Source organism: Branchiostoma belcheri, unplaced genomic scaffold (assembly GCF_001625305.1).
Source record: "Branchiostoma belcheri isolate BF01 breed outbred unplaced genomic scaffold, Haploidv18h27 scaffold19, whole genome shotgun sequence".
NCBI lineage: Eukaryota > Metazoa > Chordata > Leptocardii > Amphioxiformes > Branchiostomatidae > Branchiostoma > Branchiostoma belcheri.
In genome coordinates, this window is record NW_017803379.1 from 3086506 (window position 1) to 3112122 (window position 25617).

At 40.7% G+C, this 25617-nt stretch overlaps 4 protein-coding genes and 1 non-coding gene across 5 annotated transcripts; 2 read left to right on the forward strand and 3 right to left on the reverse strand.

Moving 5' to 3' along the window:
• Positions 1 to 672: 672 nt before the first annotated feature.
• Positions 673 to 3005, reverse strand: LOC109467994 (ribosomal protein 63, mitochondrial-like). Its single transcript, XM_019766189.1, has 3 exons — positions 2812 to 3005; positions 2188 to 2299; positions 673 to 994 (listed from the first exon to the last, which is right to left on the reverse strand). The coding sequence occupies exons 1-3, from the start codon at positions 2913 to 2915 to the stop codon at positions 785 to 787; spliced, it is 426 nt and encodes a 141-aa protein (XP_019621748.1). The 5' UTR covers positions 2916 to 3005; the 3' UTR covers positions 673 to 784.
• A 618-nt stretch (positions 3006 to 3623) lies between these two features.
• LOC109468053 (60S ribosomal protein L31-like) lies at positions 3624 to 5323 on the forward strand. Its single transcript, XM_019766273.1, has 4 exons — positions 3624 to 3850; positions 4335 to 4460; positions 4701 to 4813; positions 5240 to 5323. Exons 1-4 carry the CDS (start codon positions 3732 to 3734, stop codon positions 5272 to 5274), a joined length of 393 nt encoding a protein of 130 aa, XP_019621832.1. The 5' UTR covers positions 3624 to 3731; the 3' UTR covers positions 5275 to 5323.
• Positions 5324 to 6851: 1528 nt separating this feature from the next.
• Trnas-aga lies at positions 6852 to 6933 on the reverse strand. The gene has a single exon. It is a non-coding gene; the product is annotated as a tRNA-Ser (tRNA).
• A 918-nt stretch (positions 6934 to 7851) lies between these two features.
• On the reverse strand, positions 7852 to 10854 carry LOC109468015 (40S ribosomal protein S3). Its single transcript, XM_019766219.1, has 7 exons — positions 10775 to 10854; positions 10366 to 10590; positions 9875 to 9969; positions 9239 to 9426; positions 8668 to 8790; positions 8192 to 8306; positions 7852 to 7971 (listed from the first exon to the last, which is right to left on the reverse strand). The coding sequence occupies exons 1-7, from the start codon at positions 10802 to 10804 to the stop codon at positions 7938 to 7940; spliced, it is 810 nt and encodes a 269-aa protein (XP_019621778.1). The 5' UTR covers positions 10805 to 10854; the 3' UTR covers positions 7852 to 7937.
• Positions 10855 to 11137: 283 nt separating this feature from the next.
• On the forward strand, positions 11138 to 25295 carry LOC109467920 (NF-X1-type zinc finger protein NFXL1-like). The gene is given in 27 exon segments (XM_019766070.1): positions 11138 to 11384; positions 11386 to 11432; positions 11434 to 11519; positions 12057 to 12242; positions 12662 to 12774; positions 13162 to 13292; positions 13583 to 13652; positions 13851 to 13959; positions 14342 to 14503; positions 14834 to 14934; positions 15120 to 15164; positions 15451 to 15520; positions 15868 to 15926; positions 16114 to 16173; positions 16471 to 16602; positions 16889 to 16979; positions 17411 to 17531; positions 18216 to 18375; positions 18828 to 18919; positions 19153 to 19174; positions 19489 to 19623; positions 20415 to 20581; positions 20997 to 21066; positions 22162 to 22272; positions 23645 to 23731; positions 23934 to 23987; positions 24473 to 25295. Coding segments are annotated over 27 exon segments (2787 nt in total). The 5' UTR covers positions 11138 to 11252; the 3' UTR covers positions 24647 to 25295.
• The last annotated feature ends 322 nt before the right edge of the window (positions 25296 to 25617 follow it).

Consider the following 25617-nt stretch of genomic DNA (forward strand, 5'->3'; position numbering starts at 1 on the left):
AATGATTCTTTACTGTATTCCTATGGAAGCAAGCTATTTGTCTGCAGAGAAGGCTATTATAGTATTAAATGGAATAGACAAAGTTTGAACATATCTATGATCCAAATGGAAATGGCAGCTTATTTTTTTATGGGTGCAATAGCAATTTAATCAGTTTTCATGTACTAGTATTCAAATATACAAAATGAATGAATTACTGTGACAATTATGTAGAACTGCCTGTCCACAGATTACAGATCATATACACTGTACTGTATGGATCCTTCATTTTTTTGGGGGGTGTGGCTTTCCCTGTTTTGTGTAGCAAGTGAGGAAGTGCTTTATGTGGAAGCGGATGTATTTGAATTGAATTTTAGTAAAAATAAACAAGATGCTGAAAAAGAGCCTTTGTGTGGAAGATTAGCTTTTTTCAGTTTATTGAACATAATCTCTTTGAACACAGCTGAACAATATACATACGTATGACCTGTACATGTTGCAACTGTTTGCAGAAGTAGACTTCTGATCTTAAGATTTGTCTAATATCATTCAATGAATAGTATTAGACAGCAACTTAAATCAGAAGTGTTTTTGTTAAGATATGTCTAATATAATTCAATCAGATATTCATTATCTTCACTTCAGGAGGATAGCTGGGAATTTTATTGGCTGAAATGGAGATATCTGCGGTTGAACCTGGCATTCTTGAATGTTTAAAGATTAAATCATGGCTACCACATATGCACAAGCCAAAACATAATTCAGATTCTCTAGATTATCACTATGGCTACAGCTTCAACCTGATTTACTTGAAGTCCAAGTATGATTTCTTCTTCCGAACAGGAATGTCTCTCTGGTATTCCTGGGGATCTGCCCATCTCTTATGGATATTCAGGTGTTCTAGATGGTCCTGTATGTACTTGTGTGCCGGCATCCTTTTCCGGTAGTTCCAATCCCTGATCTTTTCAAACTCCTTCGACGCACGAGATTCCTCGTCAATACATGCCTCCTCCGCCTGTGAAGTGTAAAAAGTTGTAAACCACATTTTTGGATAATAAGAGGCATTTTCTACATGTAGATAATTCTCTCGTACAGATACCATTGGTGAATGGCCATATGCAGTTAGTAATCCTACATGTAGCTCTTTCCAGCCTATGCTACAAACTGCAACTGAGATGACACTAAATATTGTGAAGTTTGAGATAATCAAAGAAAGTTCTTTTAGCCTGCCAGACTCTTGCCAGGGCTAGCTTCTTGGATCCAGGGCCAAAATGTCCCCAAGGAAACTTCAAGGAAATTTTACCACAGACTCCCTCAGGGTCTAACTGTGGATTGGCCAAGACTATTGTTCTTTCGGTCTCACTAGTATCTGATTCCTGTACACAAAGTTCCCCTATTCTCAATTCCTGAAACCTACGAGGGAATTCCCAACATAACCATTTGGTTATATTGGGAATTGACAGTTTCCATGACAGTTTACTTATAATCAGTGGTCGAAATACTTTTTTTCAGTGCTCTGCAATTTTGCAGAAGAGTCGAAATTTGGATCTGCAATTTGGAAATACTTCCTGCATGCAAATACACATGCCTCCATACTACACCCTTCTCAGACGAATTATGCCTTTTTACATCATATATAGCTTTGTAAATCTGTAGCATTACTGGAATTCTTTTAAGTTTGAAATATTACTCTTTTTAAGATCCTTCTCTTTCACATTGCAGAAGAAAATGCAGGTTTATTAGCAGAAACTATTGATTCATATGCAACTTAGTGAAGACAAATTTTTGGAGTCAAAAGCAAACAAAAGATAGACAAGTCAAGACAATGATGATATAAATTAGTGAAGAAGCTCCTGTTGTTTCAGAACAGGATTTAAGTGTTGTCTGCCCCTAGGGCCTGAGAGTTCTAGTGTGCTAAATTGAAAACAATTGAATCTGGAGCCTACTTTTCCTTCTGCAAAATTGCAGATTGTATAAATTTTTCTTCTGCAATCTTGAAAATCTATCTGCAGATTGCAGACTGCAGACAGGTATTTCGAACACTGTAATAATAAGTTGTGTTTCTAACAGTGCCGCTGCTCCTATTGTCTTTTCTGATATATCTATAACTGTTCCTTTTAATACCTACACAATTAAAAGTTCCCATTTTGACGTATGTTCCCACCTATCAATTATGTTCCTAGTCTACCTGTTCTTTTCTCTGCTCACCTGTGACAAGTGACATGTGGACAGATACTTCTCTGTCTCTGCTTCCCACCGCAGTCTTTTCAACGTGTTCCTCTTCATCGTCAACGTGATTGGTCGCCAGCGACGGTGCTTTCTGTGGGTCACAAAAATATGAGGGTCAACCTGGTGGCCAATCTGTCAACACTTGATAACACTGTTAACATTAGTACTGCTGTCATTCAAGAAACCATGACATGTTGAAGTGGAATCTACAAGTACAAGGTCAGTATTTTCCTCCACAAGCACAAGTTAAAGGTCAATCAAGCTTTAGTATCCTTCAACGGACATACAGTAAGTGTACTAGTACTAGTGCACTTGGAGTGCCTGGTAGTGGTAAGAAAATACTTGGTATCTGTTAACATTAAATTATCAACATTTGTTGGTGTTAATTGCAAAATTTATCTTGAGCAAGTTTATACTGCAAAATTATTTATGTTTATCAGATTATGCTATCAATAATCAAGTATCTCAATCTGCCGCAATCTGCCACTGGTATTCCTGGATGCAATATATGTGGTTCAAAGTCAGTTTTGATACAAAAGTCATCAGAACCTCATACACTCAGTAGTTATAACATGACGACGAACTTGTGCTTGTTCTACTCACCCAATCCACTGTTTGCCGGGCACGTGCTCTGTATTGAAGTACCATTTGTATCTCATTCCCCTCACTGTCTTCGGGAGGTAAGATAAAACCATCGACAACCTCATCTTTTCTGGATTTTTGCAGCTCCTCAGTCGACGTGCCCTCCCCTCTGACCTCTTCCAATTTATTCCGACTTCCGAATTGGGCGCGTATATTTTAAACAAGGGGACCACTATCTACAACAATACATAAAAAGAACTAATTATTCGAAAGAAACGGACTAAAAGTTAATAACGGTGTACTAATATCTTTATTAATTGGAAATATTTTATTTTTGTATAAATTTAAGGGGTATAATTTTATTATAAAAATAACTAATATCTGTAATAATCCCTATTTCGTAATTGACTTTACCGAATCTGGCCTTTCTCCCAGAAGCCCTTGCGGCTTTCTCTTCGCCATTTTCCAAGGTATGATCGCCGAACTTTTTCACATCCCTCTAAAATCAGTCGTAATCAGACGTCTGTGAAGACGATCTGGCAATAATCGTCATCCAGATAGATAAAGCAGGATACAAGGAATATTATCTGATTGATTTTGTAGTTTTACTCTAGTTACTGGTACTTAAAATTCGATGTAGTTGTACTGGTACGATACAGCTCCCTTGTGCTGTCTTACTGTATTTTCAAAGCGGAGTAGAAATCATATAGACTGACACGGTAAAAAGTCTGTATATACGTTGTTCACACCTTTCGATGGCCTATTTCTGTAACGGCATGAAGAAGAACACCACACTGTCAGTAGATCCCTGTTAGAAAGGCAGATCTTCCCATACCTGCCTTGTGTTGTTATGTCCAGTGTTGCTGTTGCAGATTACAAATTATATACTGTGCACTGTACAAAATGTACTCAGATCCATGCTTTCGAAATGAAGTGTTTCGATGTATTTGAAATCGCAGATGGCTCCTAACAAGAAGGGTGAGAAGAAGAAGCGCTCTGCCATGAATGAGGTGGTGACCCGGGAATACACCGTCAACCTCCACAAGAGAGTCCATGGCATGTGAGTACATGTACAACTGTCACTGAGTACATGTAATCTGTGTAGGTTCTTTTATGAATCTACATATGTATAGATTATGATACAGCATAGCAGCAATGAGTGAAGACCAGGACATAAGATGCCTTCTCTCTGGACTGTACAGCGTATCAAGTATTAATCAAGATCAAGATTAAGCAAAAATCAAAGCTTCACCAGGTAGCCAAGCAGTGAAAAAATTCATAGATTTGCTTATTTACAGTCATGTTAATTGTGTTCTATATGTATGAGTAAGGAGAAAGATCATTGTCATGATGAAAATTAAGGTTGTCTGAACTTGCCCCAGAAGAATTTGATTTGAAAAAAGATCAAAGATGGATTTCAATCTCATGGAGACCAGGTGTACTCTTTGTCAGTAGTTTTTTTGTGTGTATATATTATCCTTCCCTCCTTCAGGATTTGTGCAATAAGTTGATAAGACTGTTGTGCTTGTATCAACCATTCCCAGGGGTTTCAAGAAGCGTGCTCCCCGGGCAGTGAAGGAGATCCGTAAGTTTGCTGAGAAGATGATGGGCACCCCCGATGTTCGCATCGACACACGGCTCAACAAGCAAGTCTGGGCCAAGGGTGTCAGGTACAGTATGCTTGGGTCTTGGGGTGTGAAAACACATGTAGTGGTGTACACTTCTTATGACAAAAAGCTGCGCAAAGAAGTTGGCATAGAATTACTGTGAGGTACCGGTACAGAGGCTTAGGGACAGGTCCAGACCTGTACCTGAACAATTTGACCCATTAGCACATGTTTTTCTGCATTGTACTGATATTCAGTACTGGTACACAGCCCTATACTAAATCCAGATCTCCACTGTTACAGGAGTCCCCCATGCAGGCTGAGGGTCCGTCTGGCCAGGAAGAGGAACGAAGACGAGGACTCGCCCAACAAGCTTTACACCCTGGTCACATACGTCCCCGTCACATCCTTCAAACGTAAGGACTGCCGGGAAGGCTGGAGTCATGGGTTCACCTTCATGAGAATCGATACTAGTACTAGTTGTACATGTATATTCTAACAATGATGCATGTGAGACCAAAGCATTTAAATGTCACATACTGATAGGATGGAAACTGCCAATTTTGAGTCTTGTCTGTAAGAAAATAATGTGTCAGCATTCAGGAAAGATGGAAGAAGCAAGCTGTGGTAAAAATGGTAACAGTATGAGTAACACAGTTATACATAGATGTGAAATAATGAGATTCAAAGTTCATCAAAGAAACCTAAATTACACAAAACATAGACCTGTATAGATTTGTATAATATTATCAAACAACCCCTCCCATTAAATCCTTCCTAGCTCCTTGAATGTCCTTGGATTTGATTTTAAAGGTTAAACAATTTTTCTTCTGTGTTTGCAGGTCTGGGGACGGTGAATGTGGAGAGTGAGGACTAGACAAATACATTACCAACATCTAATGTAATAAAAAATATCTCGGGAATGTCCTATGTGTGATGTGTGTTTCTTTCTCAACAAGGGATTAAACTACATGTGCATCTGTAGAATACATAGTCATAGTGAGGTGAAATGCATTTTGGTATGCTTCCAAGAACAAGTACTGTAGTACATGTATCATGAAAATGTGTAATATCATTTAGGTACAGTGCCAGTGGACATGGACACTCACTCATGGCTAAAATTAGGTAAATCCTGCCCAAGTATGAAATGCAAGCTCAAGAGAATACAAGAAATTTCAAATACAGTCAAACCTGTCTATAGTGGTCACTCAAGGGACTGGCCAAATCTGACCTATATGGCCAGGCCATAGAGAAACAGCCAGTTAGTTGACCCCCATTAAAAAAAAAGTGACACATGCTTTCAGCAGTACCAACAGAGATGTCTTTATTCTGAAACATATGAAAACATACATTGCGCAAGGTAAACCTCTTTTTAGATGTACGTGTTATAGTTAAATATTTTTTTGTTCTTTTGCTTTAGTTGTACTCATGGTACTTGCTTGAAAAAAAATACAGAAATATTGCAAGGAAACATTATAATGCATTGACATCAAAGATACACTCAACATACTCTGTTAATCTATTGGGACAATGAAACCATTCACACTAAAACATACAAAATCACTGGTTGTCATTTACTGTTATTTGTACATACTACATGTACGTTACCTATAACGAAAGAAATCAAGCAACAAAGTTTCTGTCAACTCCAAACAAATTTCTATCGACTGCAAACTCATTTAATCTAAGCTCAGCTTTCGACGATTTCTTCTCACTCTCTCTGCCAGTCGGATCAGTTCCACCTTTTGGAATAAGTTCGGCGTCTGTTTTTCCGCTTTCGCCATCGTTCTCTCCACAATCGCCACGTTACTAGTAAGTCGAAAAGTTTCCTTTGTTTACAGCTTGGGTTTCTGCTTACGTGGGTTGTTTGCTTCTACCATTATGTCAATGTGATAGTCAACAGAAAAGTTGCTCCTTTCAGGCTTATATCTTTTGTAAAATATCCACTACAGTCTTAAATTTACATCGTAAATTACTTGTAATAATGTATTTCAAATGTTTTTTATAATGTAATCAGGCCGTTTGATTCTATAAGATTTAAGAAAACTCGGTGTATCTACCTCCATAATAGTGGAGTCGTCCGATGACTGCTGCTAGCCCATTTTGGAAAAACACGACATGCATTTTCCGAGCCCAAATTTCTTGAATTATGCCCATGAAAAACGGAAGTTGCGCACATATCTACGCATTTCGAGGAATCGAAAAAACAAATATGGATATTCTTAAGTAAAGATTGTAAAGATAATTGCCGTTCTAACTACAGTAAAACCTACATACAGTCGTGATGTATTGGAAGTTGGCGCCATGGCATTGCGCAAAACAAATAAAATGTTGAAAAAAAGGTACGTAAAAAATAAAAGCCGTAGTCGTGAGTTAACGAAAAGTGATGAAAGTCGATGTCACTAAAAACAAAAAAATGTTCTGAAAATATTATAAAAAATGAAAAAGATATATCGTTGTCGGCAGGATTCGAACCTGCGCGGGAAGATCCCAATGGATTTCTAGTCCATCGCCTTAACCACTCGGCCACGACAACAATTGGATAGACTATGTGGTGCGTTTTAGGAGCTTATACCAGAATCAATTTTCAAGAAATTTAAGTGCCCAGATTCGCTTCATTTTGGTAAAGAATTATTCTTTATCTGGTAATGGCAACAGAAAAAAATATTTGAGTTCAGACTGTCCCGTGTAGCGGCCATATTTGACCTACTTCCGGTACTACTGCCATGCGGACTCAGGCAGTACTGCAGTGCATGACCGCGCGGACAGTACAAAAGCGACATCTAGCAGAAGTAGTAAAAATCGCAGATCACTATTGACCTGCGATTTCTGCTAGGTGTCGCTTTTGTACTGTCCACGCAGTCATCTTCTCTTCTTCCATATTACGTGCTTAACCTCAATAGGCTGAGGACTCCAAGCACGGTCATACCCTGCATTACTTTGCGGGAATATTTTCGTCCCTATCCTTTTAGTTACTTTCCCTCCCCATCTTCTTAATTTTCCCTTCTATTTAGTAAGACATTGATTGCCCCTCCCAGGCATAACAGCAAAATTAATGCACTCTTGTTGGAGAAACCCAAAATGGATGGTGCTGCATTTACTTTTGTCCAAAGCAAATCTTTTAACTTACCTTGTTCAGAGATGAAGGGCCATTTTTCCTTCCCCTGCATTATCAGGACAGATTACATCTTAGCATCAAATGTTCATGTGGAGAGATACCAGAAACTTATCCTCATCAAGGGCTTAGACCATGGCCAAACCAGCAACTAGACTATTAGCATGGATCATTCATGTTCATAAGCATTTTTTTTTGCAAAAACCAAGTTGTTGTTTGGCTTCCTATGCCCTGTTCTAACTTTTTACCTCATTTACTTTTGACTTTTTAAATGAAATTTCTACTACTATGTCTTGAAATAGACTGCTTGCCCCAAACAAAATGACAACACAACACGTCACTGAGACAGGATAGTTTTCTTTATTTTTCCAGAATTGGTAATGTCTCAGCAGCCTCTAGTTGCTGCTAGTCCAGGTGTTTGTTGTTTATTGAGGTGGTGGCATCTCCTCCTGGTGCCAGCTGTGAGGAGCAAAAAACAAACAAGCAGGTAAGCATTAGCTACTGATGAAAGCAACATAAGGAAAGTGCAATTGTCATTATAACCTGCCATTATTAATGAGAATGAAAAATACAGGGGGGGGGAGGTGGGGGATGGACACAACAACTGCAAGTGTCACCACAAAGAGATGGACATGCCAGAAGTTGTTGAAATTGAAAGGAAAAGTAGCGCACAGCTTACATTGGAGGCCCGCCCATGGCAGGTGCCCCCATGGCACCTGGCTGGACAGGTGCACCTGCGGCGGCTGCAGCTGGGGCCGGGGCGCCCTTCTCACCCTTCTGCTCAGACGATGGACCTGGAATAGAAATTGCACAAACAAATCAATTAGTAAAACCTGTGAACAATGTGTTCATTCAACACTTTCAATAACAGGGCAAAGCCTTCTCTTCCAATGTGATTTGGAGTGACAGACACACCAGGAACCTGGCCTAGGCCTGTGAACTAACCCAGAGGACAGTCTATATCCAGGCTATGACAGATGTGGCCTCAAAACATTTTACCAACCGACCAACAGTTTTTTCCTGGAAGTTCAAAAATATAACACTATGATGAAAGTTTTTCTTCCTGTAAGTACAAAATACGTATAAATATGTATAGATTTTCACTACCTTAGAAACTTTTAATTGAGAGTAGAAGATTAGTTGGTTCCTACTTACCTGATGGCATGATCTCATCTTTAGGCTCCACAATACTGACGTGGTCAGGCAGGGGTTTCTTGGGGCCAGTCTTGCCAGTCGGGTCCCAGGGCAACATGATCTTCACCTTGATCCCCAGGACACCTGGGAAATGTTGCAAAACAAACATCAGTTTGGCTTATCCTGATATTTCAGGATATATATGATAGTGGTGTTGAATGGCCAGGTGGTTAAAGCTAGCACTGTAGCAGACATGAGATTGAGAGGTCACAAGTTGAATTCCTGGCATCCCTGGTAAGATGTTGTGTTCTTGGGAAAGGCAGCAACACGACTTTCCTCCCTCCACCCAGGTGTAAAAAGGGTACATGACTTCTGTTGGGGAGGTAAAAATCATGCCCTAGACACAGTGGGTTAACCCACTGCCCCTTCGGCCTCAAGAAGTCCATGGGTCTATATTTACCTCTGATCAGTCTGACCACAAAAGAAAATCGCTTTACCTGTCATAATACTGCTTTTGTTAAAAGATGTCTTAATTACTTGGATCTCATCATAAATGTTCAGGCAAACAAAACTTAAAAGCACTTTTCCTCACCTTGGCGCAACATGACGTGTCTGACAGCGGAGTCCACGTAGGAGTTGGCGGGCTCACCGCTGTGGATCATCAGACCGTCCACGAACTTCATGGACTTGGCACGCTGTCCACGCAGCTTACCCGACACAACAACCTCACAACCCTTGGCGCCGGACTCCATGATGAACCTCAGCACACCATAGCATGCCCTGGGAGGGAACAGTCAGTTTGTTCATGATCAATTGTTAAATATTGTGATGCCATGGTTTCCACATATTTCTTCTGTATTATTTAATGCATTTGAGCTCTATGAAACTAGACTCAATTTGTGTTTCTCAACAAGGACACAATAATATCAAAGAATCATTTTTAAGTTTCTTATATTATCCATCACACAAACTGGCATGTTATTCAGGATTTATGATAAAGTGTCAAAGTATATGTATACACCATTGCAAGGAACGTTTTCATAATGTCATGCTTAAGAGTCAGTCTGAATAGAGAGATACAGAAGACAGGTTCAGCACAGGCTACACAATTATTTGTGTATCAAAGCAGTGCCTTTAGTTAATTAGAGACTTTCAATAAAGGCTTTTGAAGGTCATCATCATACAAATTGGTACTGCAAGTGCAACAGAGGAAGGATCAACCTTGTACCTTCTGACAGCCAGACCACCGAGTAGCTTGTACCGAAGAGACTCAGCCTGCGCAATGGCACACAGACCACGCTGGGCAACCTTCTCTGCATACAGCTGTGATGGGAGAGAGAAAATATATATATGTTAGCTACATATCGTAAGAGTTATACAGGTGTGATATGTCCCAATAAAGTCAAATTTATCTGCTAATACTACTATATATTTACAAATAGTTTGTTTCTACAGTTTTAACTTAGCCTAACAGTTTAACCTTGTCTCGGTTAACTGATCGTGAAAATAATTTTTTATACCAAAGCCTAAATATCATAAATTATTATCTAGAGTCTAAGAGGTAGAGGTATAAACAGCATATGACAATCTGTACTAAATGATGATTGATAACAGACTTACAGACTATGTAATTTACAACTTCAAGCACTGCTGATTTGAATAGTTACTCTTTTATAAAGGATCGCATAATTATCTGTACGTAAAAGTTTTGTCCCTTACCTCAACTGTGCCCTCGGCGAAGCCAAACCGTTTCTGTACCACCGAGGTGAGCTCGCGGATTCGGCGGCCCTTCTCGCCTAGAACGTTCTGTGTGCGGGTGGCTAGGATGATGATCTCGGTCCGTGTGGGGGTGACGCGGACTTCCACGCCGCTGTAGCCATCCTCGGCCAGCTCACGAGTCAGAAACTCGTTCAATTCAGCCTTGAACACTCCATCCGCGACGAACTAGGGGTGAAAAATGTGACATCATGACCAACTAGAATCCGACTCATCGGGGCAAAACTAAATATTTTTCACCAGCTAAACTACACATACGGAGAGCTAAAAGCATGGCTGATAACCTAATATCAATATTTATGTTGATTTCTTTGATATACGGACGTAAATTGAACATCAGTGCCACACATACCTTCCTCTTTTTGGAAACCTGGACCGCCATTTTGGATGGACGAGGAAAGAGAAAGATTCCCGGATGTACGACCCCAAATAACCCCCCCCATTGCAGACTGGTAGAAACCATTAAAGATATAGGAACTTTTTTATATTACATCTTTTAATATATTAGTTCATACTCGTACATTTGTGCATAAATATCCATTAAAAACATTGATTATATTTGTATTAAAGATCTTTTAGCCAGTGTAGGAAAATTTGGTAGTTTTGAGGATAAGGTATGATTTAATATATAAATGATTTCAACTCGATTTCCCTATATCTTTATGGGCTTTTCCATAGGTGGAAGTCCGTGCGATCCCCTCCCCACTATCAGCGATCACACACCTGCTGCGGTTCGGAAGTGCCACGCAGATTGTTAACGTGTGGTGAACCAATCTTCTCTATGTTTTCGGCTCTATTCCTCTGCCTACAGTTGACGCAACTGCTAGGCAATGGATCCTTCTCGCCAGTCGTTCTTGGGGAGGGGGCGGGGCAAGAAACAGTCAAGGGGAGAGCGGGACCGGCCGGGCGGGGGCCAGTGGCCGTCCCGCGGGAGGGGAGACATGTTCGGCCGCAGCGATACCGAGGGGAGGGGGGCTCGGGCCGGGCAGGGGGCGGGGGGAGAAGGAGGGCTTGGGGACAGGACGCCGGCGGGGACAGGCGCAAATCTGGCGGCCGGGGCAAGAAGCAGAAGCGTTCCCTTGAGCAGGGGAAACAAGGTGTGAATGTCATTCATTCGTTCGTTCATTCATTCATTCATATGCTCATAAATTTAGTCATTTTGTTCATGCATGCATTTATTTACCCTCTCATTCATTTAGTACAGATTGATTGAATTTATTTATTAATTCATTCATTCATATAGTATAGGTTGATAACTGCATTCATTCATTCATTCATTCACTCTCACTCATATAGTACAGGTTTATTACAATTCATTCACCCATCCATTCATTTATTCATTTAGCCGGTATGGAAAGTGGTGTAATGCCTAATTACATCCTACAATCCTCTCCAGTTCCAATACATCCTTGGAAATCCTTCACAGAAGTATGCCAACTCGAAGGTCATGAAAACCAAATAAACACTTTATGGAAGTCTGAAATCCCAAAAGTCAAGCATTTAAACAGATACATGAAACTTATGATTGATTTAGCAAAGAAGCTTTCAGATGGCATTAAGCTGTATTAAGGGTAGTCTGCAAACTTAAAATACTTTCCGGAAGTCTGACATGTCAGATTTGTTGTTTGCTCCAGGAGAGAGTGATGAAGCCAAGCTGGATTATGATGCGGCTGTGAAGAAGATGGAGGCAGCTCAGAGACAGATGCAGGAATCGGCACAGCGACATCTGGACCAGTACCAGGACTCGTCATCAGAGGAGGAGGAACTGGACAAGGAGAAGATCCTGACTTCTGCAGTCAAATCTTATAACCAGGCACTTGGTAATACCAAACATCCTCTTTGGTCTACTTAAAGTTTTTTTTTGCTCCAGGGTATGGAAGTTTTGGGTGGTAGAGCTGTGGGTTTGTGTACTACTACTAGGATCTGTTTGTCTGGCCAAGTAGGTTGACAATACATGGGTGGGGATGATTGAAAGGCAGAATGACAGGAAGTCATAGGTTGCAGAATCTGGCCAGGAGCCAACAAGGCTTAACATGAAGTGAATTGCATACTTCCATGGAATTAAAATCTCTGATTTCTTGTTTCTTTTTACTGCAGCTGTACTTAGATTGCTTTTGTATCATGAGTTTTGATAAGTTATCTGCATCGCATGTTGACTTTGCGACAGTTTTGTTAACCATACATCTATTAATGCATTTGGTCTCAAAGGTTGAACATTAGTGTCTTTTTGTTCCCCCAGGTTCAGATGAGGATGCAGATTTGAGTCATGTGAAGCAGCACCTGGTGCAGACATGCCACTCTGGAGCAGCTGTTTGTCTCATCTGTATCGCCACCATCAAGAGACACGAGCCGGTCTGGGTTTCATCTTTGTGCAGTTCGGATTTTATCATATATGAAAGAGAACTTCTTAATCTTACTCTGATGTTTATATGAATTTGAACTTCATAGCATTTGCTTGTGACACTAATGTTTCTGTATCTGTATAGCCGGTATAACCGCCTTTCGGCGTAACACACCAGCTTCGCAGGCACGCGGCGCGGCTGCAGCTGGCTATATTACACCGATCGACTTGTTACACCTAACCCTTGAACTTTTTGAAGCTCTAGACATTGTTTAAAGCTATCTATTGACCATGCCCCTAATGTATAACTGTTATTCTGGCTATAGTAATTACCTGAAACAACAGAGTTGCCAATTCTTCCATAAGACAATTAATTTACCTCTGCTTCCTCCCTGCAGGTGTGGAACTGTCGCCTGTGTGCGTGTATGATGCACCTACAGTGTATCCAGCGCTGGGTGAGGGACGGAGTCACACAGACATCCCTCCTGTCAGACGAACACTTTCCCAACAGGGACATCCCATGGCAGTGGTGAGTACTAGTGGTCAGATCCTGGCCTCATCTGATCACTTTTGCAAGTGATAGGCCTTTTAATGTCTTCCATTCAGATGTTGACATTTGAAACTAAGAGAATAGCTGCTGCGGAGGCAAATTAAAGAGAAAGGCCAAGAAAGGTTGCCAAGTAAAGGACTGACTGCACCAGTAGACAATGCCTCACTTGACCTGTCAGTGGTAAATCTATCAGTACTCCATTATATATCATCACCTTAAATATCACAGATACTGATGTATAACAAAGTATGTTTACACCCTTTGAACAGCCCAAAGTGCAGACACGACTACAGTCAGGCTGAGACTCCCACTAGATATTTCTGCTTCTGTGGAAAAGTGGTGAGTTGAATGTTCATGTTTTGCCCGTGTCCTACCTATCCAGTATCCACCAATTCCCTACGCCTATAGTTGAGGCATAAGTACAACAAATACAAAACATTATCCAAGATCTACCTTCAGTTGTATTATGTTTGTCACATTCATACATATAGGTACATGTGTTGAGTCCGCTTGCCTGTGTTTTCTATCCTATAACAGGAAGACCCAGAGTTTGACCCGTGGCTGGTTCCCCACTCCTGTGGACAGACCTGTGGCCGTGCTCTCCAGCCAGAGTGTGGTCACAACTGTCTGCTCCTCTGCCATCCAGGTAGGCACCACGTTACAGATAGGTGTTGTCCAACCAAGGATGTAGTATTGTGGAGGGTCCTCTATTCGTGATATATGTGTCATTGTGCATATAGTGATTCATGTCATTCCTGTGATAACCTGGGTTATGTCACAGGATTCTTTTACACATGGGCTTCCAAAAGTTCCATTGAATGTATATGTGTACTGCAAAACTTTCAAAATGTGAAGATTAAATTTAGACATTGGAATTGATGTTATAATTTTTTGTCAGGGACATCCAAATGTATTTTTTTTTATGTTTGTTTTCCCTTCCAAAAGAGAAGTATGTAGTAGGTTGAATGCATGAGTGTTTTAGGTGGAAAAAGTCCCCTATTGTAACACATTGTGACTGCCTGTTGTAGGCCCCTGCCCCCCCTGCCCACAGATGGTGAGGAGTGCGTGTTACTGTCGGAAGAAACCACCTGAACCTCGCAGGTGTGCTGCCCAGAACTGGTCCTGTAGCCAGGTGTGTGGCAGGAAGCTGCCGTGTGGCCTGCACACCTGTGGACAGCTGTGTCATACAGGTACTGTTTTGTGACAAACAGCCGTAAAAAAAAATCTTGCTTCAAAAAAGACTTGCACTTGATGCAAGCACGTCTAACCCCCCAGTTTCAGGGAAAAAGACATTAAACTGGATCTTGTTTGTTAAAGTTAAAACTTTTGTTCCAATGCAATTGAACTTGGTCAATAGACTGACCCAGTGAGACTTGTCACGTGGCTTCTCTGAAGTGTGACATCAACACTGGGTGTATCTGGTCAACAATGTCAACCCCTGTCGTGTCTCTGATATCTTGTTGCTATACATTTTTTAGTCTTACTGTACTGTTTATTCTATGCCTGTGTGCCCCTTGTAGGAGATTGTCCCCCCTGTAGGAAGGAGAGTGCCCAGCCCTGTCAGTGTGGGCAGAAGTCATCTGTCCGGCCGTGTGCTGAGCCTACATGGCAGTGTGACAAGGTAGGCGTGCCAGGGTTAAAATGATATGTGGCAAAAAGACATGGAAATTCATAATACAGGCTTTATCCTTAAGATGTTTGTCATCCCAGTGTAGTACGGTATTCCCTTCCTAAAAGACCAGTGTTCACTATTCCAAATGTGTAGTACTCGTATTTACATTGATGTTGAATCTGGTTTGTGCCTAGGTGTGTGGAAAGCCTCTAAGCTGTGGTTTCCATACTTGTGAAAAGGTAGGTGTCACTTTGGTCTTGCCCTCTCTCTTTATTTCTTTGTTTGTGCATATTCGTGTGTGCATGCATGTGCGTTTGCTATTTTGTTCAGCAGTGAATGTACATATACTTTTGGGCTACTTTGTACATTCTGAATCTGAGGACAATTTTGTTGAATGAATGAGATGGGGGGTGTAAAATACAGTATGAATCGACAAGGGTAGATGGAAATGAGACAATTTCAGTACAGGTTGGCTTCTAGAAAAATTCTGTACATTTTAAGTTCTGACTAGTTTCTATGCTCCAGGTGTGTCATGGTGGAAGTTGTGGTCCCTGTCCCAGGACTGGGCAGAGAACCTGTCCCTGTGGGAAGACAGGTCAGGCTCATTTTGTTTTTAACCCGGGAGAAAAGGAAAGTTGTCAAAGGTTCAATTTGCATGGTTCCCTCCAAACTGTGCACTGTCCTGATTGCAAATACGGTAACCTAGTTCTAATCTTGGCATCCATGAAGTTGTAACAGTTTGTAATGATATGATATATAACATGTTTGCCCAAAAAATTCATTTTGGAAATAAAACAGACTTTAACAATCTACTCTTACAACCAAATAATATGGTATCTATACTAGTACTTGAGAAGTTCTGCTCTGTTGTTATGAATGAGATTATGAGTGAGATTATAAGTGAGATTGAGATTTTTGTCTTGATTTTTTTGTTCTCTATAGTGTATTCTGATCTGTCTTGTACTGAGGATGCACCAACATGTATAGATACTTGTGGGAAGGTGAGTAGAAAGTCTATAGAACATTAATACTCATCATGTGCAGTAATATGTAAGCTTCATTATTATTATTTTATTTTAATTTTTATCATAAGTGATGGTTAAAACAGTTGCTCTGGAAAAAAACATAATATATGTACTTGATAGTAGCACATGGTTACAATGTACAACTCTTTTATTTATGTTCCAGGACCTGGCATGTGGTAGTCACATGTGTACGGACAAGTGTCACTTTGGTCCTTGTGGACAGGTAAATGCTTAAACCCTCCCCCTACTGCCTAACCCCATGACCAATACAAATTTGGTGCCAGATGGCTACCTTAGTAGGCTGAAGGTTATTGTGTAAATTCACAGTGCAAAGATTGTGAATTGTTGTCTCTTTTGAACTAAAATCAGTCAGTGTTAGATAGACTGCAAGACTTTCCCTGATAACTTACAAGTACCTGTTACCAAATACTAGTGCTAGGTTGTGGCCAAAGCTGAAATTGAATGGCCAAAGCTGAAATTGAATGCCCCATATGGAACATTTGCCTTCTTTCCACACCAGTGTTGGGAGATGGCAACTAAAACTTGTCGGTGTGGCCAGCGGAAGAAATCCCTGCCGTGTAACAAGGAGTACCTGTGTGAGACCAGGTGTACCAACATGCGCAGCTGTCAGCGCCATCAGTGTCGCAGGAAGGTAAGGCTTATAGCATCAAAAAACATGATTGTTGTAGTATTTGTTTAGAGTTTTATGTATCTTTTCCTCAGCAGCAAAAAGTGGATTTGATTGGGTTTCAGTTGATTGACAAGGCTATATGGATAGTAGGATGTGGTATGAGGTCACCAGTAATGTGAAACATAAACTCACTCACTCACTATCCAGTTTAGCATTTGTTGTTACTCGTCTTCCGATGGTTAGACATGCTTGCATACCGTTGCTGAGGACTGGTAATAAACCATGGTGTAATACTGTTATATCCTAGTGCTGTGATGGTCAGTGTCCACCCTGTGACCAGAACTGTGGCCGAACCCTGAACTGCAGAAATCACAAGTGTCCAACAAAATGTCATCCAGGTGAGATGATGTTAATCTGCAAACGTTTCCAGTATATAACCCATCATACATTATGAAATTAGTTCTGAATATCATGCATACTTTTCATCTTTCAAAATGAATAATATTGTCTTAAGTCAGTACCATGTCTTGAAAGTGGAATGCATAGTTTTTGCCCAGTTTAGTACCAACTCAAGGAAGTTGTTACTCAAACAGCTAGATAAATTTGAAAACTTTCTGATGTTCAAGTAGCATCCACTACTTTTTGTCAGTGACCAAAGTAGTGGATGCTACTTGAAATGTGTGACAGTTTTCGAGTTGCTGTACTAACAAGTTCCTTGTGTATCACAACCTGTATGTCTAAACTTCATTGACATATTTTAATACATGTACATACTTTATTCAAGTGTTGAAATGGCACTAACCAACCCTGCGTTTGCCCCCCTCCCCAGGCCAGTGCTACCCGTGTAATGAGACAGTGGACATCTCCTGTCACTGCGGCTCGACTGTCGTCACGCTGCCCTGTGGGAGGAAGAAAGGCGCCAAACCTCCCAAGTGCATGCAGCCATGCAGGTTTGTTTGAGAATTATTTCATAAAAGATTCTAGGCCTGCAAAAAAAAACATATTTTCCTCAGTTTCTGTTGGATGTTTGGTCAACAGAATTTTGCCCATTACAGATATATCTTTTCCGACACAACATTTCAAAACCATAGACAAGATGTCATCCATAAATGCGCGAATACAGCCTTAAACAAGATGTTCTGCCAAAGTGGTATGCACAATACTATGGGTTTCGTGCAGGTGCAGTACGTTTTGCTGACATACTAAATGTACCTTTTCTGCTCAATTCTGTTACTTCTGTAACATCCGTGTCCATAATATCACCAGTGTCCATAATATCGGCACCTTGAGAAATAGTGGGCTTTAAGATATTTTTACTGCAACATACTTTTGGTATGCACTCCTGCACACCTCACATGTACATACCTAGGGTATGTTGCAGTAAAAATATCTTTAAGCACACTTTTTCTCAAGGTGGCGATATTATGGACCCTGGTGATATTATGGACACAGATGTTAACATACATTCATTTATTAATTGATCTTACCTTATCAGTAGATCACACTCAAGTCTGTGGCCTGTTTTTCAGGTGTCTTCGGTACATAAACAAATACATACATGTACATACAATGATTTCAATACAAATGAACCATTTCACTAATTAGTGTAACAAACATGGTGATGATATTTCCAGACAGCCCCCAGACTGCCACCACCCCCAGCGCGTGCCCCACCCCTGCCACGCTAACGACTGCCCCCCCTGCCGACTGAGGTGCTGTCTACCCCTGCCTGGCTGTTCCCACGTCTGTCCTCACCCCTGCCATACTGCTGTCAAGGTGTTACAGAAGCCTCAGGTATGTTTAGGAACCTCTTACTACTGTGTATTGATCCCAGCAATGATACTGATAGGATGACAGGAATAGACTAATGCATTAAGATAGATCAGTAGAACAGTTGTAAAAGTTGAAGTGACATTGTAATGTTGTACATTTCAAATAGGGCACAAGGTAAGGGATGTTAAAACAAAATGACTGACTACTTATTGCTATGGGAATGTGAATTGTAAAGCCTTGTCACTGCCTGGCCAGTACGTGTCATGCCCTGTTGCATTTTCAAAAAAAAGAAAGCCCAAAATATGGTGGACATGTACACATGTATGTACATACTGTGTGTTCACTTATCTTTTGTCATCATCTTTAACTGAGGGCAAGCATGATGTTTTGTCAAGTAGATACTAGTACCAAGTTAAGCAATCATTACACAGCACTATGTCCCTGACTGTAAGAGTGTCTGCTGTTGTTGACAGGGGAAGCGTGCCGGACCATGGGAGCCTGAACTTCGGCCAGTCCTGACAGTGGTCAAGTTCGACTGTCCTCCCTGCCAAGTACCGCTTCCTGTGTAAGGCTTCAGGCATCTCACACAATTGCCTGAGTTTTGTTTTCTGTGATTTTTGTAACTACATGTTTCAGCAAATTGAACTTGTACTTCAGACCAGTACCAATTATACTGCTTCTCTTACTCATCATTGAACAAATCACACCCCTTCTTTGAAGGTCTGCTGCTTCTACTAATTCTAATTTTAAGAGCTTTGTGAAAAGTAATAATTTTGTGTGTGTTTTCTTTTTTTCCAGACAATGTGTGGGAGGCCATGAGGTGAGTTGAGTCTCGTTAATTGAGGGGATTTTTCCCGAGCTGTCATCTTTAACGGATAAAAATCAGTGTGTAAAGATACGTCATTAAACTAAGCTTAGTCTACCAGCAAAATTCGCCTCTCAAAATGCAGGAAACAGCATTTCAGAGGGTGAAAATTTCACAATTTTCCAGGGGGAGCATTCCTCTGGATCCCCCTAGGGTTGTCACACCTCTGGGGTGCACTTGGTGCTCAACATGATGTTACATCAAACAAAGTTAAGATGGTGGAAAAAATTTCAGGCTGATTAAAACAGTGAACCTAATGTTCTCCACAGATCAGCCCCCTGCCCTGCAGCCAGGCCAGGCCCTTCCCCTGCGGACGCCCCTGTGGGCGGAGACTCACCTGTACCAACCACACCTGTCAGAAGATATGTCATCTGGTCACCATCGTTGGGGAAGACCCATCGCAGGTATGTGTATATCATATAGCAAAAATTATTACCACTCACCATGTGGTCTATGTGTACAGGTGGCCACTGAAATGCTTGTGTCATTGGGAAAAAATATCACCAAAAAGGACCACCAAAGATTTAACACATTGGCCAGGTGGTCCTTATGTAGAGTTGGTCACTTGTACAGGTTTGGCTGTAGTTACATGACAGGACAATGCTGGAAATGTGAGGTGTTTTTATGGAAGGGTGCAGTTACTGCAGTACCTTCTGTGACAGAAAGGTGGCACTTTTTTTACAAGTCTGCTTGGCATATATTTGGAGTGTGTCATCTTTTCAGTTGGTGTCACTGTGGTACCATAATGAAGAAAACTTTTCAATTAAACCAGGTATTTCAATGAGAGATACTATTACACAAAACTTTTCTCTCTCTGCCCAAGTGTAAAATGAAACATTTGGTTGGGGAAATAAAAAGCAGTGGAAGGAGAGGGATGGGCTCTGCCTTGCAATACCGTGCTAGACACAGTGAATTAACAACACATTGCCCTTATGGCCTCAAAAAGGTTATGAATTGCAGTTCTTAAACTGTCTTCAAGAATGTAAGTGAAATGTTATAACATTTGAATGGCAACATGTTAGCTAGAATCCTCCTAGGATATAAATATCCTAGGAGGATTCTAGCTAACATGTTGCCATTTGAAAGCAAACTTTACATCTTCTGGTCCACTCTTCTTACAAGTTTATTAGATGCTAACAAGTTACCCCTCAAACTGATAAATGTGGTTGAACTTCCTTGCTTCCTTGCTGTCCAGGCTGGTCCGGAGTGTGAGGTGTGTGAGGAAGGGTGTACTAAGCCCCGTCCTGAGGGATGTGTTCACCCCTGTCTGCGCCCCTGTCACCCCGACGCCTGCCCCCCCTGCGGACAGATGGTGCGCCAGCCCTGCCACTGTCGGATCATCCAGCTCTTCATCGAGTGCAGGTGGGGTGGGGGCAGCAGGGCTGCTGTATTTTTACACATGTATATGGCCTCCTTCAGTCAATGCTGATCATGGTAAAATCCTAATTGATGACAGAAGTACGGCTTCAGTTATAGCTGAACATTCCCATATGAAAATGACAGTCTTTGCCACATTAGGCAACCTGTAAGCTGACTCAGGTCTGTTGTAGAGATGTACCCTTCAATGACATGCTCACAATTACATGATGCATGTCTATTTGTCTGTTACGCATTTTGTTTGGTTTGCATAAGTGGTAAACTGCCTTAAAACGTACATTGTAACACCAGTTTTGTACTGTAACAGTAAATACAAGCTGTGTAAGACTGGGCTGTAATAAGGTTTGAATGTCTGTGCCAGTTGGCAGGTGATTGTACATAAATGTTGTCTTCTCTGCAGCAAATGGACAGATGCCAATGACAATTCAAGACAAGACCTCCTGAGCTGTCAGAGTCCCTGTCCCAAACTGGTCTGTCCACTCTCTTTGTTTGAACACCTGCTGGAGTTACCATGTTATTAAATCCATACTTATCGCACTGCTTTGTTTCGCTGGTGTCAAAAGGTTTCTAGGTGATGCATCTTTCTTTTGACAACTAACACAATGCAGTGGATTGTCAGTTAGGAGATTGTATAATTATCAGATAGGAGAATGTTCATTTCACCCCAGGGTTGGAGAGTAATGACTGAAAACTGTCCGGTACTGGGTCAGGGTTACACAAGTCAGTTGTTTCTGACAATAGAATTGTTTTTCAAATTTTGCCATTATAAAAGCATTCACTACTGGTAGAACTGGTGCACTTACATGTAACACTCTTTGTTCCTTACTGTAAGTTGTTGTTGTGAAAAGGTCAATTCACGGTGCTCATATACTGCAGCGAATAAATAAGTAAATAAGTGTGACAAATGTTGTTTAGCAAACTTTGTTGAAGAGTAGAAAGTACATGTACATGTACAAGTAACACATGAAGGATTCAAATACTGGTAACCACAATCATGATACATGGGTACATGCGGGTACTTTAGTCAATGTGTGAAAGTGTAAAACCTCCTTCTATAGCTATGGTTTTACTGCAATTCGCTGATGTGCTTTGTTTGTTTTATAAGACCCAAAATGCAAGAGTTTGACCAGAGTGCTGGACATCTTGTCACAGAGCTTTGCTGTCCAGTGAAACTTCTTACCTGGCAGTCTTTGTCCTATGACAGCAGAGCATATCCACACAACAATTTGCCCAAGGCTTTCGTGTGGGAGAAAATGCTTCTTCTGTTTAATAACGCCTTTTGAAAAGAGTTAATTGGAAGCAATCGAGATATAAGACAACCCTGGAGGTGGAGGGTGGGGTCAATGAGGTCATTCAAATTATAGGAGAGCTTTATAACCTAAATGTTGAGGTACTAGTGTTTACAGGAAAAAGGCTGTGGTGAATCAAAAGTTTAGGGATACCGATATTTTGAATAATTTATTGATGACAAAGCTTATTTCTTGACATTTCATGTTTTATTTGTGCATGTTTTTGGAGTTATGAGAGGAAATTGTGACATGTGTTGTCCGGTTTTTCCTGTCCAGTTGTCGTGTGGACACCAGTGCACCCAGCTGTGTCATGCCGGGGACTGCCCCGGGGCAGAGAGCTGCAACCGTAAAACCAACATCCGCTGTCCCTGTCGCAGGAAGAAAAAGGTGACTTCGTCAAATCTTTCTACAAGAATCTTCTTACAGTTAGAACTACCCAAGAAAACCACTCAGGGAACCAATAAAATCTCGTCTTTGTGGACAGGTGGTCACTATCTCTCTCTCAATCAATCAGTCTGAAAGACGATGACTTAAACTGCAAAATGGGATGGTACAACAATTCCCTTACAAACTAAATGTACACTGTAGAGTAGTGGACAGGTGGTCACTAGCTACAGGGGGTATAGACAGGATTCTTCATGCTTTTGTCAAATGGGAAAATATCTAACTTTCTAAGGGATCACCAATAAATGTTGACAATGGCCAGGTGGTCCCTATGTAAAGGTGGTCACCAATACAGCTTTGAATGTGTTTTCTAATGGGACTGATATTAGTAATAATTGGAAATAAAAAAGACCTAATGTGAAAAACAAATGGTAAATGAAAACAATGGTATTTGTTGTCCTGTCGTACTTGGGTATAGACAAGACAACAGATATTATACATGCTGCAGCTACAGTCTTGGTTTTTCCATAACATGCATGCAAGTCTAATGATCATTGACCACTTCAGTATGTGTTAAGTTATTGAGGTCCGCATAAAACATAGCGATTTTAGGCATTTTATCAGATTTTCTGGTACTGTAGCATAATAGGCCGATATCCCCTCACTGAAAAAAGTGTGGTGTCAGCTCAGAACCGACTGCCAGCTATAAAGTATCAGATGCACAGTCCCATCACATAACTTGTGTATACAGAGGTCATTAACCTCTTGTCGGTCATTCTCCTCGTGTCATGTTGTTTTGATTTCTGTTGGCACAATACATCCTCACTGCTCAGCAAACAGTGTTACAACTTCACAGAAGCTTGTGTTTTATAGACTCTTCTTTTACGTCTGTTTTACTTATGTCGGACACATAATATTTCAATAGTTCTGGAATAGGATATAAGTTATGTCCAGTGTTGATATAACCCTGCATGAGTCGTTGGTATGCCTAGTGCATGTTTTTGAACCTAGTTTTAAATCATCTCCATGTGAACAGATCATCCTGGACTGTGGTATGCTGTGGTGTATGCAGGCTATTAACCTGACCCCATTCCCCCAGATATCCTTGGCAATGATGACACCTGATACTTGTGTTATGTTAAATGATACATGCTTTTGGGTAGACCAAACATGATCAAATCATATGTAAAATCTTTAAAAAACTCTTGTGGGCCTTTCTTCAAAGAGAATTTTGCCCCAACAGAACCAAGCTTTCAGGGTCCAAAATATGCTTTATTATATGTACATGATTGTATGTATTACTTTCAGATAATGTGATAAAGTGTTTTAAGTTAGACCTTCATATGATATTCTATTCTTTATTTACATGATATAGGATGTGCGCTGTAGTGCCCTGCAGAAGGGAGAAGTTACATTGGAATGTGACGACATCTGCCAACAAGTCAAGGAGGAAAAACAGAAGGTATAATTATTCCAGAGAGGTCTGGATTGGGCAACTAAAACTAAACTGTCTTTTAAGATCACCGTTTTCTATGACTATCATTAAGCTGATTATTATGATGAAGATGAAATATGCCTTTGTCTCTTATAACAAGGGAGAGCAACTTGTGCTATTTAGTATCAGTTAATATTGTTATTAACAGTTTCATGTTTCATAAATTCAGGCGGCTGAGCAAGAAAAGGAGAAACATAAAGAAGCCGAGAAGCAAAAACAACAGGTCAGTACAGTCCCTCAGGGCATCTTCAGCCTGTACTAGTGTGTACATGTGTTCTCCACTTGCAAGTAAAGATATACTATGTGTTGGTGGCATGGTGGTCTTGTGTTGACTTAGAATCGGAAGGTTCTGGGTTGCGAATCCTTAGCAGGCCCTTTGGGAAAGGCACTTAACACCTATTTCCTTACTCAGCTCATGTGAAAATGAGTACCTAGCTTTAATTTGTTAAAGACATTCTCTTGGATGGGATGTAAAGCTGGAGGCCCTGTGTTTGAGGAGAGCCACACCTCAAGCACTTTAAAGAACCCACAATTATTGGAAAGAATGGGGGTCCATCCAGGTGTGAGTGGTTCAAACCTTACAGTCCAGTCTTACACAGATTTTACTTACTGTCTAAAACTGGTGTGTTATGCCCAAAGGCAGTTACCGGTTTTGTCAAACAAACACTTGACTTGTCTCACCTTACCTTCACTCTCTATCACCATCAGGAAGAACTGGAGGAGTTCCAACGTAAGATGAACAAGAGGCGACGACAGAGGAAGCAGCGAGAGGAAGTTGATGAAAAGATCCCGTGGTACAGAGACAAGAAGATTCTCGCACTTCTGGTCTCCATGGTTACCGTGCTCGTCTTTGCCATCGTGTATCAAGTCGCTTTCGACTGATAAATATGCATTGGTTAGAACAGAATTTTCCTTAGGAAAAGTGTGATTAAAATTTAAAGAACAGTGAACGATATGTTTGAACTTCCATTTCATTGTTAATTTGTTAGACTTAGAGTCTGTCACAAGGGCCATGCCAATATAGGCTTTTTTATGGTTATATGACATAATGAAAGCAATACTGTTATCGTGATATAAATTGGGGCATATTAGTGGTTTGCTTTCCAATTTTATACAATGTACTTTGACCTACTTAAAAAACTGTAGTTGTTGCAAATCGGTTCATCATTTGCCTGTCATGTATCATAAATAAATAAAGGAAGTTTAAGTACATTGTACATCAACAAGATAGAAACACAATAACTTACATGTTGATCGATGTTAAGTGATAGTTGGCTATGTGTTATTGAATACTATCTCTAAGACTTGTAACATTGATATATGATGACAAATATGTGTCTGTATGTTTAAGTTATGAGATAACTTTTTATGTAATTGAAGGAATAAAGAAAATGTTCCTGATGTTTTGAATGCTGTTTTCTGCTTGTGTGAAGTGGAACAGTACTTCACTCATGATTAAGAATTATCACAGGAAATCTCCAACTTAGTGCTATGGTCTCAAGCACATGGGAGAAGGAGACTTGGAAGACTCACTTAGACGTGCTACAAAGAGACACCGGTCTTCAGGCTGATGGCATGGAGAAGGCTATGCAGGACAGGAGCTACTGGGCTGCCACAATGGTCAAAGTGTCAGAGGAGGGGCACCTGACATGCCAAGTAAGTCAACAATTCATGTAGAATTGTCTGTGAAGATATTTTGGGTCTTGAGTAGTAAGAGATAGTCTAAGGCAAGAGGTTTTCTCCGTGCTTATGACAATATTCAAGTTTTGTGTAGCAGTTTTTTGCATTGCGTTTGGATTCTTACCCTGTTTGCATTGTATCTCAATTTTATCATATGCCTATAGCTTTCCTCA

Coding starts and splice junctions, on each gene's coding strand:
- LOC109468015 (XM_019766219.1), bottom strand. CDS start 10,804: ATGGCGGTCCAGGTTTCCAAAAAGAGGAAG. Junction 9,427..9,874: donor GGTGGTCTGGCTGTCAGAAG/GTACAAGGTTGA, acceptor GTTCCCTCCCAG/GGCATGCTATGGTGTGCTGA. Junction 8,307..8,667: donor AGATGAGATCATGCCATCAG/GTAAGTAGGAAC, acceptor TTTCTATTCCAG/GTCCATCGTCTGAGCAGAAG.
- LOC109468053 (XM_019766273.1), top strand. CDS start 3,732: ATGTATTTGAAATCGCAGATGGCTCCTAACAAGAAGGGTGAGAAGAAG. Junction 4,461..4,700: donor GTCTGGGCCAAGGGTGTCAG/GTACAGTATGCT, acceptor CCACTGTTACAG/GAGTCCCCCATGCAGGCTGA. Junction 4,814..5,239: donor CCCCGTCACATCCTTCAAAC/GTAAGGACTGCC, acceptor CTGTGTTTGCAG/GTCTGGGGACGGTGAATGTG.
- LOC109467994 (XM_019766189.1), bottom strand. CDS start 2,915: ATGAGGTTGTCGATGGTTTTATCTTACCTCCCGAAGACAGTGAGGGGA. Junction 2,300..2,811: donor CCCGGCAAACAGTGGATTGG/GTGAGTAGAACA, acceptor TGTGACCCACAG/AAAGCACCGTCGCTGGCGAC. Junction 995..2,187: donor CCACATGTCACTTGTCACAG/GTGAGCAGAGAA, acceptor TACACTTCACAG/GCGGAGGAGGCATGTATTGA.